At 39.5% G+C, this 15,645-nt stretch overlaps 1 protein-coding gene across 3 annotated transcripts in view; it reads left to right on the forward strand.

Annotated features, from left to right (window-relative positions):
- The first annotated feature begins 1,332 nt into the window (after window positions 1-1,332).
- LOC130922947 (Kv channel-interacting protein 2) overlaps window positions 1,333-15,645 on the forward strand; it is a 311,907-nt gene continuing 297,594 nt past the window's right edge. For all 3 annotated transcript variants that reach the window (XM_057848242.1, XM_057848237.1, XM_057848241.1), the window contains exon 1: window positions 1,333-1,588. Coding sequence is in view for 2 of the 3 variants with exons in the window: in XM_057848237.1 (XP_057704220.1) it covers window positions 1,519-1,588 (70 nt within the window). In the remaining variant the exon portion in view is untranslated. The remainder of the gene's footprint in view (window positions 1,589-15,645) is intronic.

Consider the following 15,645-nt stretch of genomic DNA (forward strand, 5'->3'; position numbering starts at 1 on the left):
CGACGTCTCTCCTCGTCCTCTGCTTGTGGACAGCGATGGCGTCGCTTCGTCTCTGGTTTCGGCGTTTCCACTGCTCCTGCTGCGACCGGTCGACTTGGTTCGTGTCGCCTGTCGCCCTTGTCCACGGCCGGGCGACTCCGACCGCCACGCCGGTCGCCCTCGTCTCCGGCCACGACCGATCGATTCCGACCGCCACGCCGGTCGCCCTCGTCTCCGGCCTCGACCGGTCGATTCCGACCGCCGCGCCCGTCGCCCTCGTCTGCAGCCTCGACCGGGTGGTGCTGCTCGTCGCAGGTCTCGACCTCTTCCTCGACCGCTGCTGAGCAACGCGTGCCGCCTCTCTCGGCGTCCGCTTCTCCGGCCTCGCCTGCGCGGTGCTGCACGGCGCGCTCCTCGTCATGGGCGTCCTCCTGATCGTTCTGCTCGGACGTCCCGCATCTGGCGTCCTGGACGGCCGCCTGAACGTCGCTTTCGGTCGCCCGCCGCCTGGCATTCCGGGCGTCCTCTGGACTGTTCTTCATGGGCGTCCCGCATCTGGCACCCTGGACGGCCGCCTGACCGTCCGTTCGGTCATCTTCCACAGACGCCCCGACCGCGCAACCCTTCCGTTCCGTACTTTTGTTTCGGGTTGCGCCTGGCGTCATGTGTGGGTGAATTCTGGGGGGACCTGTGTGGTGACCCTTTGTTGACATAATTCACCCACCTTAATTGTGTGTCTGATTGGCCGAGCGCGTTACCGGCTGCATCACAGTCACGTGACTAGACATTATAAAGAGCCGCGCGCGTCCCGGTTCAAGACAGAGTGTACGAGAGTCCACAGAGGGCAGCAGAGCGAGCAATAAAGACTCATAGCAAAGCATCCCGCTTCACTAGATTACTTTTTTGAGGCGTAATCAGTAATTAAATTACTTTTTCAAGTAATCTGTGACAACAATGATTATCACAAATATCATTTTGGGGCTATATCGCCCACCCCTAATTTGATACTATTGAACATGATTGGCAATTTGCTTTTCCTGAGCAAAACATAAAAACAAACAATAACAAGCCCAGTTAGTTGGTAAAAATGTAAACACCTTGACGAAATTAGCTCTCTGGAGTGGTGCTGAAGTGATACAGTAGTGTAGAGTTAGGACAAGAGTTGATTACCACTTCTCAAATTTCAGCGTCATTATTTTTAACATAAAAGTTAACCTATTTTCTTTTAGAAAAAAAAATCAGACACCGACTCCACTCGAACACCTGCTTGCTCGCGTGTGTCCAGATCTGTGCGCGTGCGTCACGCTCGTGAGCGCGGGCGCAGACGCGCGAACAGTTCACTCGACAGCAGGACGCTCAGAGAGAAGAGTCGACGGGGGAATTTACTACTCGCGTTTCGGAGCTCCATGGCACGGCAAATCCGGCTCGTTAACAGGTGCTCGATATTTGTTTAATAGAAAGAGAGAACAGCTTCCGTGTCACGCAAATCAGATTCCTCATTTCGCCGGCTCGGAGAAGACTTGAGAATAATAAAATAAAATGAAGAGCAAAAACCGTGAAAGCTTGACTGACTCCCGGGACCTAGACGGCTCCTACGACCCCCTGACGGGTGAGTACTATCAATCCTTGGGCCACTGCTGGGGTTGTGTGTGCTATTTAAGATTCAATATGTTGTCAGTCGGTCCTGCCGCTGCAGGGGGCTTAATACACATACCTGTGGTGCACAAGTTCTGAGTGAAGTCCAGTCAACGACATGCGATGGCCAGCAAATACAGTCGATTTCATAGTAAAAATTCGTAGGTTCAAAATCTAAGCTGTTTGAAGCTTTTAGGTTGTCCTTAGTGCTTGGTGCGCTTTCTCTGGTCGCCTCACAAGTTCCTAAAATATGTAGGCTGTATTTCACAGGTTTAGTGCATACTCTTAAAGCAACACTGGGTAACTTTTCAACTTTTATAAAATGTTTTCATAACATTTGTGATAATACAGGGTGTTCCAAAATGGCTGACCCCATATCTCGGAAACTACTTGATGGATCTTAATGAAACTAAATACACTTTATGTTGAAGGCAGTGGTGTTACCAGGATGCCAGGTGTGGGTGGGCATTAGTCTTACCTGGGGGGGGGGGGGGGGGGGGGGGGGGGGGGGGGCAAAAAAAACAAAACAAAAAAAAAAACAAGCTACAATGCTCACACAAAAATACACACAGTCCCAGGCTTCAACTGGGACCGTGTGCTTTGGTCAGATGAGACCAAGATTGAGCTTTTTGGCAACAAACCCTCTAAGTGGGTCTGGCGTGCCACGAAAAATGCGCATGCTGAAAAGCACCTCACACCCACTGTGAAGTATGGGGGTGGGTCAGTGATGGTGTGGGGCTGTTTCGCTTCCAAAGGCCCTGGGGACCTTGTTAGGGTGCATGGCATCATGAATGCTTTGAAATACCAGGACATTTTAAATCAAAATCTGTTGCCCTCTGCCCGAAAGCTGAAGATGGGTCATCACTGGGTCTTTCAGCAAGACAATGACCCTAAACATATGGCCAAATCTACACAGAAATGGTTCACCAGACAAAAAATCAAGCTCCTCCCATGGCCATCTCAGTCCCCAGTCCTTGTTTTGTTGGCAAAAGGGGGTTGTACAAAGTATTAACACCAGGGGTGCTAATAATTGTGACACACATTATTTGATGTCAAATATTTTTTTTCTGTATGTGGTAGGGGTGTAACGGTACACAAAAATCTCAGTTCGGTACGTACCTCGGTTTTGAGGTCACGGTTCGGTTCATTTTCGGTACAGTAAGAAAACAAAATGGAAAAAATAAATGTGCTAGTTGTTTATTACACACCTTTGTGCCTTCAACAATAGGAACATTAGCCTATACAAAGGCAGAATTCTGCTCAAAAAATAGTGGGTATTTAAAGATAATCCAACAACAATTTGCCTTTTAGACCCCGCGTATTGGTCAGCTTTCTTTCTGAAAGAAAGATGAAAAAAGAAGTCCTGTGTTAAAGAGAAGAGCAATCCCATTGACAAAGATTTTAACATGTATTTTACAAATGAAATGCCTCAACGGTTTTCAAAAGCTTTATTGGTGGATTTTCTCAAGTTAAAGCGCCACACAGAAATTAATAAATTTACTTGTGTAAGCAGGATCTGTATATTATTCTTTTTAATTACAGGTGTTTTTAGCTCCTTTTATTTAAATGGGCTATTATTTTATTATGTGTTTAAATTAGGGCTGTCAAACGATTAAAATTTTTAATCGAGTTAATTACAGCTTAAAAATTAATTAATCGTAATTAATCGCAATTAATCGCAATTCAAACCATCTATAAAATATGCCATATTTTTCTGTGAATGATATATATATTCTGTAAAATAAATTGTTGGAATGGAAAGATAAGACACAAGGTGGATATATACATTCAACAAACGGTACATAAGGACTGTAGTGGGCATTTCACTCTACTGTCATTTAAATCTGTCTATGCTGTCCTCACTCCGAAGCGTCTACTTTTTCCAAAGCTAGACAGCTAGTGAACGACACCATAATAATCAGACTTCTTCCTTTTTCATCTGATTTATTAATAAAATGGCCTCAAACCATTGTCCTCTTTAGACCGTCGTAAAACTACAAAAAAAAAAAGTGCACAAGCATTGCATTAGCAACAACGTTAGCTTAGCACGCTATACAGGTTAACTAAACATAAACAAAAAGCGTCTCATACAAAAAATATAACATTTCGCTTATTAACATAATATGTACATTCTTTACAACAACCATACTTACGGACAAATCTTATCCAAGGATCATATAAGCACAACAGAGACGTCGTGCAGCCATATTGAACTGGCAAGAAAACAAAAAACCATGTCGCAAAGCGACCATAAGAATTCGCTGTTAGTACGAAAAGCCTTGCTGTAAAACTTACCAAAAGGCAGAATACTGTCTGAGCGGGACATGTGCGTTAATTGCGTCAAATATTTTAACAAGATTAATGAAAAAAATTAATTACCACGCGTTAACGTGTTAATTTTGACAGCCCTAGTTTAAATTTTACAAATGTGATGTAGTATTGATTTATATTGTATATTTTATTTTGTATAACTATAATTCCTATGTGAATATTAGTTCCTACTTGTTTTGTTGTTGTAGGAGTTTTTTTTATTGAACACTGGGCCGTGTTGGTTATAATTATAGCAGAGAAGACAGCAGTAAATCAACAAAGACAAGTCAACTGTGCCCCGATCTACCACTCAAGAGATCTGATGGGCACAAAAGTGGGTTACAATTGCATATTAGTTTGAAAACCGACCGGATCCACCATATTTTTACACGAGTGAGTTCCGGTCTGCCCGAGCTCTGCCGTTCTTTTCTCGTGCGTCGCGTTGAGCCTCTTCTGGGATGCGTCTACACATGCGGCCGCACTGCGACTGGTGTGCATTGGCTGATTGACTTTATGCCCGCCTTTCACTGCATTCTCGCGGCGGCCACGTTGTTGCGCTGTTGACGTTTCTTACTGTCCTACCGTGTTGGTCTTCATTATAGTAGAGAAGACAGAGTAAATATAATTAACACAAAGAAACTGTAACCCGATCGACTCACAGCCTTGAAAAGTAAGGGTTACATTACGTCAGAAACTCGTTCGGTACGCCTCCGTTCTGAACTGAGTACCCAGAACCGAAGCTGTTCAATACAAATACATGTACCGTTACACCCTTAGTATGTGGGATTATTTCTCCACTGACTGAATGCACTTGTATTGAAGGTTGGATTTTTCTTTATTTTTTCCATTAAGGTCCCATATTATTTGAATTAAAAAAAAAAAAAAATAAATAAAAAATATGTGTATATATATATATATATATATATATGTGTGTGTGTATATATATATATGTGTGTGTATATATGTATATATATGTATATATGTATATATTAGAGCTGTCAAACGATTACAATTTTTAATCGAGTTAATTACAGCTTAAAAATTAATTAATCGAAATTAATCGCAATTAATCGCAATTCAAACCATCTATAAAATATGCCATATTTTTCTGTAAATTATTTATATTCTGTAAAATAAATTGTTGGAATGGAAAGATAAGACACAAGATGGATATATACAGTGGGGAGAACAAGTATTTGATACGCTGCCAATGGGAAAATTCATTGGCAGTGTATCAAATACTTGTTCTCCCCACTGTACATTCAACATACGGACATAAGGACTGTAGTGGGCATTTCACTCTACTGTCATTTAAATCTGTCTATGCTGTCCTCACTCCGAAGCGTCTACTTTTTCCAAAGCTAGACAGCTAGTGAACGATGCCTTAATAATCAGACTTCTTCCTTTTTCATCTGATTTATTAATAAAATAGCCTCAAACCATTGTCCTCTTTAGACCGTCATAAAACTACAAAAAAAAAAGTACACAAGCATTGCATTAGCAACAACATTAGCTTAGCACGCTATTCAGGTTCACTAAACATAAACAAAAAGCGTCTCATACAAAAAATAGAACATTTCGCTTACTAACATAACATGTACATTCTTTAAAACAACCATACTTACGGACAGATCTTGTCCAAGGATCATATAAGCACAACATTACAATGTAGGCTTCAGCCCGAGACGCCGTGCAGCCATATGAACTGGCAAGAAAAAAAGAAACCATGTCGCAAAGCGACCACAAGAGTTCGCTGTTGTACTGCAGCACAAAAAGCCTTGCTGTAAAACTTCCCAAAAGGCAGAATACTGTCTGAGCGGGACATGTGCGTTAATTGCGTCAAATATTTTAACGTGATTAATTTAAAAAATTAATTACCGCGCGTTAACGCGATAATTTTGACAGCCCTAGTATATATATGTATATATGTATATATATATATATATGTATATATATATATGTATATATACATATATGTGTGTGTATATATGTGTGTATATATATATATATATATATATATATATATTAGAAGCTAAAAAACACATCTTTTTCAGGGGTGCCAATAATTATGGAGGGCACTGTATTTGAACAAATATATATTTTTGTAGTAAATATTTACTGGAGAGAAATTGGATAACATCCTATGGCCAACTTAAAGTTCCGTGAAACAAGTGATTTGTATGATTTGTTAACATGAAAAACAATAATCTCAACAATTAAATCGCCTAATCAAACCCTTCTCTAGTTTTAACCCCGCCCTCCCTGTGGTAACTTGCTAACAAAATTGGATTGGAGGGATCAAGACAGCATATTGAATCTTTTATGACATTTTTGCATGTGTGTGGTGGTGACTGCTGTGAAAAATGTTATCATGATTGTTGCTGACCAGGCTGAGTTGTGCAATGATGAGGAGTGGCGGACGTGGTGCTTTAGTTTGCACTGAGACGAGATACTTGGAATTGTTTTTTATGCTTTGGCTTGACATGCATTAATCGCTGGGAGCGTTGTTTCTGTGAAGTAAAAATCATTATTCCCTCTGAAATTAGATTGAAATGCTTTAGCTAGGGAGATGGAAGCCATTTTTCCCCCTCGTATTTAGATATTGTGCAGTTTTGTCACCCCGGTAGCTTTTAGTAGTGTGAGAGGATGTTAGAGCACTCTAACTCTGGATTAGTATTGCATTTTCCAATGTTTATTGAACCATTGTTACATTTGAAAATCTCATGACATACTACCTAACAAAATGGATATAAAGTAATAGTATGAATGGGAGAACTTCATACATAAAAATAATGCTCATGCATTATATATACACACATCTTAATTGTACCTTTTGTAATCTTCTGTAAGGGCCTTTCAGTATTCTCCCATTCATTATACAGCACCGGCAAAGATGGATGAACTAAGACACTTTGTTTATAGTGAATCAATAAAACTATTTGAACCAATTATGTGAAATTCGATAATTTCCCATGGTACACCTGGTGAACCCTCACAGCACACTTGTACAGTAGAATAATCACTGGATTATTAAATGGAATGATGTTTTGGCATCACTGCCATCATTGACAGCTTTTTTTCTTTTGTCACTCTAAGCGTAAATGCTTGAGACGAGGAGTGGGAAACTCTTGGTACCTCACGATATGATTTGCGATACAAAGCTAACGATAACGATGATCTGACGATATGGCGATACAATGATTATCGATACATTGGTCAGGAAATTATTCTAGGATATTCTACAATCAACTAAAAAACAGGAAAAACAAGCTTCTGCTGTGAATTGGAACGAGTTTATCACTAGTAGACGTCCAATCCATTTGAACTGGGAGGGTGGCAGCGAATGAACATTCGTTCATTCGCTGCCATCCCTCCCACTTCAAACGGATTGGACGTCTATGGCTATCACTGGCAGCCAATGCCAGGCAATGAGGTAATTTTGGGCCATTTAAGGTCATTTACTTGTTGATTTTCAGTTACCGTATTGGCCCGAATATAAGACGGTGTTTTTTGCATTGAAATAAGACTGAAAAAGTGGGGGGTAGACGTTATACCCATTCACGACCCTAGATGGCGCCAGATATCATTGAAGCGATGTTCTGTCATGACAGATCTCAGCTACTCTCAAGTTTAACCAGTTTGCATTATTTTATTGCAATGTTTTTCCTTATTCAGGTTTGTTTCAAGACTACAGTTAGACTTCACTTTGATGGTTAATGCAGTTATTGCAATTTTGTCGTTTTATCACAATGGACTGGTTTATTTACATTTCAAAAACCAGAAACCATTCATTTACGAATGTAATTGCACTTTGGTTTACATATTTAAATGTTCAGATATTAAGATTTGAATGAGGCAAAATAACATGCTTTTTCTCTCAAATATATTGTTATAATCATTTGTTTCAGATGTACTGTAATTATTTTCTGTATAAAAATTAATTTGGTGTTCAAAAAGTCTTTTTTTCAAACTTGAGTCTTGGAAAAAGAGGGGGTCATCTTATAATCAGGGCCGTCTCATATTCGGGCCAGTATGGTACTTCCTGTTGATTTTGGGGTATTTCATGGGTCACTTCCTGTTTATTTTGAGTTACAGAGCAGAAAGTGACCATGGAATCACCCAAATGAATAGGCAGTGACTCCAACTAAACAGGAAATGTCCTGTAAATGCCCTAAAATGAACAGCAAGTGACCTGTAAATGCCCTGAAAATTGGAAAGAATTACTGGTGCACGATAATTATTGGTCCGATAATTATCGGCCCGATAATAGGAATTACGATGTCATCCCAAATAAATCCAATAACATTATTAATAGGACCGATAATATGTACTGTGCTGGCTGGCTGGGAAATCAGTTGACCATTTGCGGGACATTGCTGCCACCTGCCGATCAGAATAATTCGCTGCATCTATAATTTGGCCCACAAACTTATTCACTTTACACAGTGCTGTGTCTAGCCGTAGCATTGACAATCGTGAATGCTTTCTGTCATTTGTTTCCGCCTCGGAAATATATGTCTGTAAGTATTTATGTTTACTATAACATATGGATGTGCAATATATGTTTACTTCGGTGGTGAAGGGTCATATGTACAGAACTTCATAAGTTGTTATGTTATAGAAGCCAGCCAATGGTTAAGGCAAGTATCTCAAGCTAGTGTGGTATGCTATACATACATATAATAGTTGTCGTCTAATGTTAGTCCTGTCAGCATGCTTGGTAGGATTTTATTCTATGCAGAGAAGAAACCTCATACTTAATTGAATATGAGTTCACTCACTGCCGTTTACATTGATTATTATAAGGCAAGCCATTAATCCTTTTTCTTCTACCATATTTTTGTTATGAGGATAAGTGATAACCCTTACTATATAATGTTTGCATTTTACAGTGTTAGTTATAAGTTAGTAAGTTATTGAGAGGCCTTTTGGTTATTGATAGGCTTGCTGTCCTAACCTGTCTCCCAGGTTAAGAAAGTTGTTTCATGGACCAAGTCCACAACAGTCTCCTGTAGCACCAAATATTTTTATCTGATGACAAAGCACAATACCTGTTGGGTTTATGTTTCAGTTCAGTGCTCATTGTTCAGGAAACGCATCTTCAATTATATAGACTAATTGATTGTGATTGACTCAAATTATATTTATTTGAAAAAATAAATATAGGCACTTTATTTGATGTCAAGACTGTTCTTGTCTTTGTTTTGTTCATTGTAATAATGTTCATGTCATTATGGAAATTCTGGTGAGGTCAAAGGCAAATCTATGTTGAATCCACCATTATTAATTTTTTAAACCTCCAGGTGTTCAACAACTCGGGTGAATATACATTAAATACAGTGGGGAGGACAAGTATTTGATACACAGTCAATGGGAAAACCCATTGGCAGTGTATCAAATACTTGTTCTCCCCACTGTATATATGTATATATATATATATATATATATATATATATATATATATATATATATATTAGGGTTGTCAAAATTATCGCGTTAACGGGCGGTAATTATTTTTTTTAATTGATCACGTTAAAATATTTGACGCAATTAACGCACATGCCCCGCTCAGACAGATTTAAATGACAGTACAGTAAAATGCCCACATGTTAATTGTGTTTTATGGAGTTTTGCCGCCCTCTGCTGGCGCTTGGGTGCGACTGATTTTATAGGCTTCAGCACCCACGAACATTGTGTAAGTAATTATTGACATCAACAATGGCGGGCTACTAGTTTATGATTGAAATTTTTACAAATTTTGTTAAAACAAAAAGAGGGGTTTTAATATAAAGTTTCTATAACTTGTACTAACATTTATCCTTTAAGAACTACAAGTCTTTCTATCCATGGATCGCTTAAACATAATGTTAATAATGTTAATGCCATCTTGTTGATTTATTGTTGTAATAAACAAATACAGTCCCTATGTACCGTATGTTGAATGTAGAGATGCACGATAATATCGGTTACCGATAATTATTGGCCGATAATGGCAATTATGACGTCACACAGATAATCCAGATAAAACGAAATTCAACCGATAATGCAATCCTTGATGCAATCCTACTTGATTTACCCTTCAAATGTGCGCAATCAACAGTTTTGTCCAATTCCGCTAGTTTTAAGGAGGTGCTTTTGCAGTGTAGTAATGTGATATATGTTGGGAAGGGCTTACTTTTAAAGGCATTTTTGTGCAACTTGGGTGTTTACTCTTGAAGTAATTGTTGCCAAAAGCTTACCATTACACAATGTCATTGCCATTGTTTAGATGTTGGAATTTACTACTTGTTCACATTTGATGTGGAAAAAAATAGCACTAAATTCCATTTTTGCACAGTAATATTTGATCTTTGTATACTTTAAAATTTTACATACATATTTGAATAGAATTATCGGCGTGACATTATCGGTTATCGCGTGGAAGGGGCAGGAAATTATCGGTTTTCGATATCGGTTGAAAAATGTATTATCGTGCATCACTAGTTGAATGTATACAGGGCCTTGCAAAAGTATTCGGCCCCCTTGAACCTTGCAACCTTTCGCCACATTTCAGGCTTCAAACATAAAGATTTAAAATTTTAATTTTTTGTCAAGAATCAACAACAAGTGGGACACAATCGTGAAGTGGAACAAAATTAATTGGATAATTTAAACTTTTTTAACAAATAAACTGAAAAGTGGGGCGTGCAATATTATTCGGCCCCCTTGCGTTAATACTTTGTAGCGCCACCTTTTGCTCCAATTACAGCTGCAAGTCGCTTGGGGTATGTTTCTATCAGTTTTGCACATCGAGAGACTGACATTCTTGCCCATTCTTCCTTGCAAAACAGCTCGAGCCCAGTGAGGTTGGATGGAGAGTGTTTGTGAACAGCAGTCCTCAGCTCTTTCCACAGATTCTCGATTGGATTCAGGTCTGGACTTTTACTTGGCCATTCTAACACCTGGATACGTTTATTTTTGAACCATTCCATTGTAGATTTGGCTTTATGTTTTGGATCATTGTCCTGTTGGAAGATAAATCTCCGTCCCAGTCCCAGGTCTTGTGCAGATACCAACAGGTTTTCTTCCAGAATGTTCCTGTATTTGGCTGCATCCATCTTCCCGTCAATTTTAACCATCTTCCCTGTCCCTGCTGAAGAAAAGCAGGCCCAAACCATGATGCTGCCACCACCATGTTTGACAGTGGCGATGGTGTGTTCAGGGTGATGAGCTGTGTTGCTTTTACGCCAAACATATCGTTTTGCATTGTGGCCAAAAAGTTCAATTTTGGTTTCATCTGACCAGAGCACCTTCTTCCACATGTTTGGTGTGTCTCCCAGGTGGCTTGTGGCAAACTTTAAACGAGACTTTTTATGGATATCTTTGAGAAATGGCTTTCTTCTTGCCACTCTTCCATAAAGGCCAGATTTGTGCAGTGTACGACTGATTGTTGTCCTATGGACAGACTCTCCCACCTCAGCTGTAGATCTCTGCAGTTCATCCAGAGTGATCATGGGCCTCTTGGCTGCATCTCTGATCAGTTTTATCCTTGTTTGAGAAGAAAGTTTGGAAGGACGGCCGGGTCTTGGTAGATTTGCAGTGGTCTGATGCTCCTTCCATTTCAATATGATGGCTTGCACAGTGCTCCTTGAGATGTTTAAAGCTTGGGAAATCTTTTTGTATCCAAATCCGGCTTTAAACTTCTCCACAACAGTATCTCGGACCTGCCTGGTGTGTTCCTTGGTTTTCATAATGCTCTCTGCACTTTAAACAGAACCCTGAGACTATCACAGAGCAGGTGCATTTAGACGGAGACTTGATTACACACAGGTGGATTCTATTTATCATCATCGGTCACTTAGGACAACATTGGATCATTCAGAGATCCTCACTGAACTTCTGGAGTGAGTTTGCTGCACTGAAAGTAAAGGGGCCGAATAATATTGCACACCCCACTTTTCAGTTTTTTATTTGTTAAAAAAGTTTAAATTATCCAATAAATGTTGTTCCACTTCACAATTGTGTCCCACTTGTTGTTGATTCTTGACAAAAAAATTAAATTTCATATCTTTATGTTTGAAGCCTGAAATGTGGCAAAAGGTTGCAAGATTCAAGGGGGCCGAATACTTTTGCAAGGCACTGTATATCCATCTTGTGTCTTATCTTTGCATTCCAACAATAATTTACAGAAAAATATGGCATATTTTATAGATGGCTTGAGTTGCGATTAATTGCGATTAATTAATTTTTAAGCTGTAATTAACTCGATTAAAAATTTTATTTGTTTGACAGCCCTAATATATATATTTATTATCGGTATCGGCTTTGAGGAGCAGGAAGTTATCGATATCGGTTTCAAAAAATGGATATCGTGCACCCCTAGAAAGAATGACTGTGAATGCTCTGGTTTCGAAGAACGAACGTTCCCAGTCTAAATGGATTTGCATCGAGCACCATCAATGCAGCCTTAGGGTTAAATGAGGCACTATTATGGTGGAACATTTTGGTAGCAACTTGTTTGTTCCTTTTTATTTATTTATTTATTTTTAGACATTGACACCTTTTTAAAGGCAAGGCAAGGCAAGGCAAGGCAAGGCAAGGCAAATTTATTTATATAGCACAATTCAACACAAGGCAATTCAAAGTGCTTTACATCACATGAAAACCATAAAAATCACATTTAAATCAACACAACGTAAAAACCAAGACAAAAGATCGCATTTAATCACAGAATAAAAATAAATAAATAAAAATAAAACAAAAATAGAAATAAAGCAAAAACTACTACTAATAATAATCATTGAAATCACCAATGGAGATAAGCACAAGAGGAATAGAAGGCAGGTAGATTGAAATATATAGACAGTTATGGATATGCAGTGCTAAACAAAAGCGTTTTTAGCCCTGATTTAAATGAGCTAACGGTTTGAGCATACTTCAGACCTTCGGGTAACTTGTTCCAGAGGTGAGGAGCATAATAACTAAATGCTGCCTCACCCTGCTTGGTTCTTGTTCTTGGAACATGCAGAAGACCCGTTCCAGACGACCTTAAGGGTCTAGATGTCTCATAGGAATCTAACAAGTCAAGCATGTATTTTGGTCCAAGGCCATTAAGTGTTTTGTAGACGAGCAGTAGTATTTTATAGTCTATCCTTTGACTCACTGGAAGCCAGTGTAGCGATTTCAAAACCGGTGTAATGTGGTCCAGCTTCCTTGTATTTGTGAGGACTCTGGCTGCAGCATTCTGTACTAGCTGCAGCTTCCTGACTGATTTTTTATCAAGACCTGTAAATATACCGTTGCAGTAGTCCAATCTGCTGAAAACGAATGCATGCATAAGTTTTTCCATGTCTTGTTGAGTCAGAAGCCCCTTAATTCTGGTTATATTTTTTAGGTGGTAATAAGCGGATTTAGTGACGGACTTTAGATGGCTATCAAATTTTAGGTCTGAGTCAATAATTACGCCAAGGTTTCTGACTTGATTTGTAAAAACGAAATCTCGATTCTTGCCTGGAGCATATCGATAACCTTTTGAGATACAAAGTATCACGATATATCGTCATTTCGATATTTTGTCACACCCCTACTTGACATCATAGTTGTATAAGACTCTGACAAGATAAGTTGTTGTTAGTGGGATGCTAAACTTGCATACATGCTACTGTTTGTAAAACTGAAGCAAAAGTATAAATCCTTGTTGGATGAGGAATCCCGTTTTTGCCTTTTCATGACTCGTTTAATTGTCTACTATTTGAGCTTACCTGTGCTCCACGAGTGAAAAGGGATCCCTCTCTAGGGATGTTTTCATCGGTACAGCCTCTTGAGGTCATAGCTCAAAGCCCTACTGTCTAATATGTGCACAGTTGCGTGCCAGCTGTCTCTGTAGCATTCCCACATCATGCCTGAATGCACCTCTGGCGTTGCAGAGGGATGCATGCCATACTAGGCAGCTGTGCTCTCCCTTGCTCCACAGGGAAAATGTCATTTAAAGCCCCTTAAATGACACTGACCAAGAGTGAACAGGCCTATTCCACCTTTGGAGGTGTTAATCAGAGCCTTAACAGAGGAAAATTGGCAATTGCAGGACAGGGGCGTGAAGCTTTACACTCGCACACACTTTCTGGCACTTACCCCTTTTATTCGTTTACATGCCATATCAAGAGCTCCTAAATGTCTTTTAAAAAGGCTGAAACAAGTTTGAATAGGCCACTTTGTTGAGATCTTTGAGCATTTTATGCTTTCATTTTAATGCTTGCCAAGGCTTATGGTTGGTGCATTTACAAAAATGTTCTGATGCTACATACAGAATCTCACATTACCATTGCTACCCAGATGTTTGGACGGTGTGTCACAACCCAATTCAAATGAAGTTGGGAAGTTGTGTGAGGGGAAAAAAAACAAAATAATCATTAGTGATTTGCAAATCATATTCAGCCTATATTTAATTGAATATACTGATTTTATTCATGTTTAACACAACATCCCATCTTCATTTGAATTGGTGTTGTATGATGGGCACTTCAGGCTGATATTAGCGGTTTTATATTTTGCGGAGTTCCATTTACAATTTTAAGACTGGAAGCACTTGAATCTCGTCCTCTTTTATTATTTTCAGTGCACACGCGCACCTCCTATGGCTGTTAGATGATTGCCAGGGCTCCAGACTGCGACCAAGTGGTCACATTTTCGCGACTAAAATTAGACACAGAGCGTAGACCTGTTGCGATAACAAATTTTAGTGTGCGATAATTTATGTCATAAATTATTGCGATATGCGATATCATTGTGCCCCCCCATTTTTTTTTAAAACCAATTTACAATAACAGTGAGAATACAGTATATATTAATAGATCAAGTACACCCATTTAAACGTGATAAATGTTTACTCTTAAATTCAAAAATACTTTTTAAGAAATCACAACTAAAAACAATAGACCATGCCTCTTCAGTAAAAGACAACAATATTAATACCGCACAGAAACACAGAAGAAATAAAATGTCTTTTTCAAGAAAAAAAAACAAAAACTGCACTTAATAACTTAAGCATTTAGACTAGGAGTGGGAACCTCACGATACGATACGATTCGCGATACAAGGCTCACGATAACAATTATCTCACGATATCACAATACAGCAATTACTTGGCGGGATACTTGGCGGGAGCATATCGATAACCGATCAGGTTGCAAAATATCGCGATATATCGAAATTGTCACACTCTTAGACAAATGAAAACTTTTCCCCTCAAAGCTTCTGGTTGGCGTTCCATGTGTAATATTCTGATTGGATGTTTTCCGAGGCACCCTGAAGCGCTGGCAACGGTGATGTTGTTTTGTTTATGTGACGCGGCACAGGCTGCCGAGAGCCGCAGGCTGAGGAAGTGTTGTTAGTACCGCTTGTTAATAAAAAAAAAAAAAAAAAAAGTCAGCACGTTGTGTGTTTTATATCATTGCCAGAAAAACGCACATAATAGGACATCATACAGCCTCCTTTTTAATGTTGTCCTGATCATGATGATCTGCTGCATCATAAAGCACTTTGTGACTTTCCACCTCCATGATGAAGCCTTCTTCGTCCATGTTCGCTGGTTAAACCGTGAATAAGCAACTGGGCTGTTGACTCCATGCCCGGCTCCGCCTATTTTGACTAATGCGTCTCTGGCAAAAAGAAAAAATGGCCTAAACCATCCGGCAGGATCCGGCACGCCGGATGGTTTGGGCAATCCGGAGCACTGACGCGGCC

The sequence above is a fragment of the Corythoichthys intestinalis genome, chromosome 10 (assembly GCF_030265065.1).
Source record: "Corythoichthys intestinalis isolate RoL2023-P3 chromosome 10, ASM3026506v1, whole genome shotgun sequence".
NCBI classification, from domain to species: domain Eukaryota; kingdom Metazoa; phylum Chordata; class Actinopteri; order Syngnathiformes; family Syngnathidae; genus Corythoichthys; species Corythoichthys intestinalis.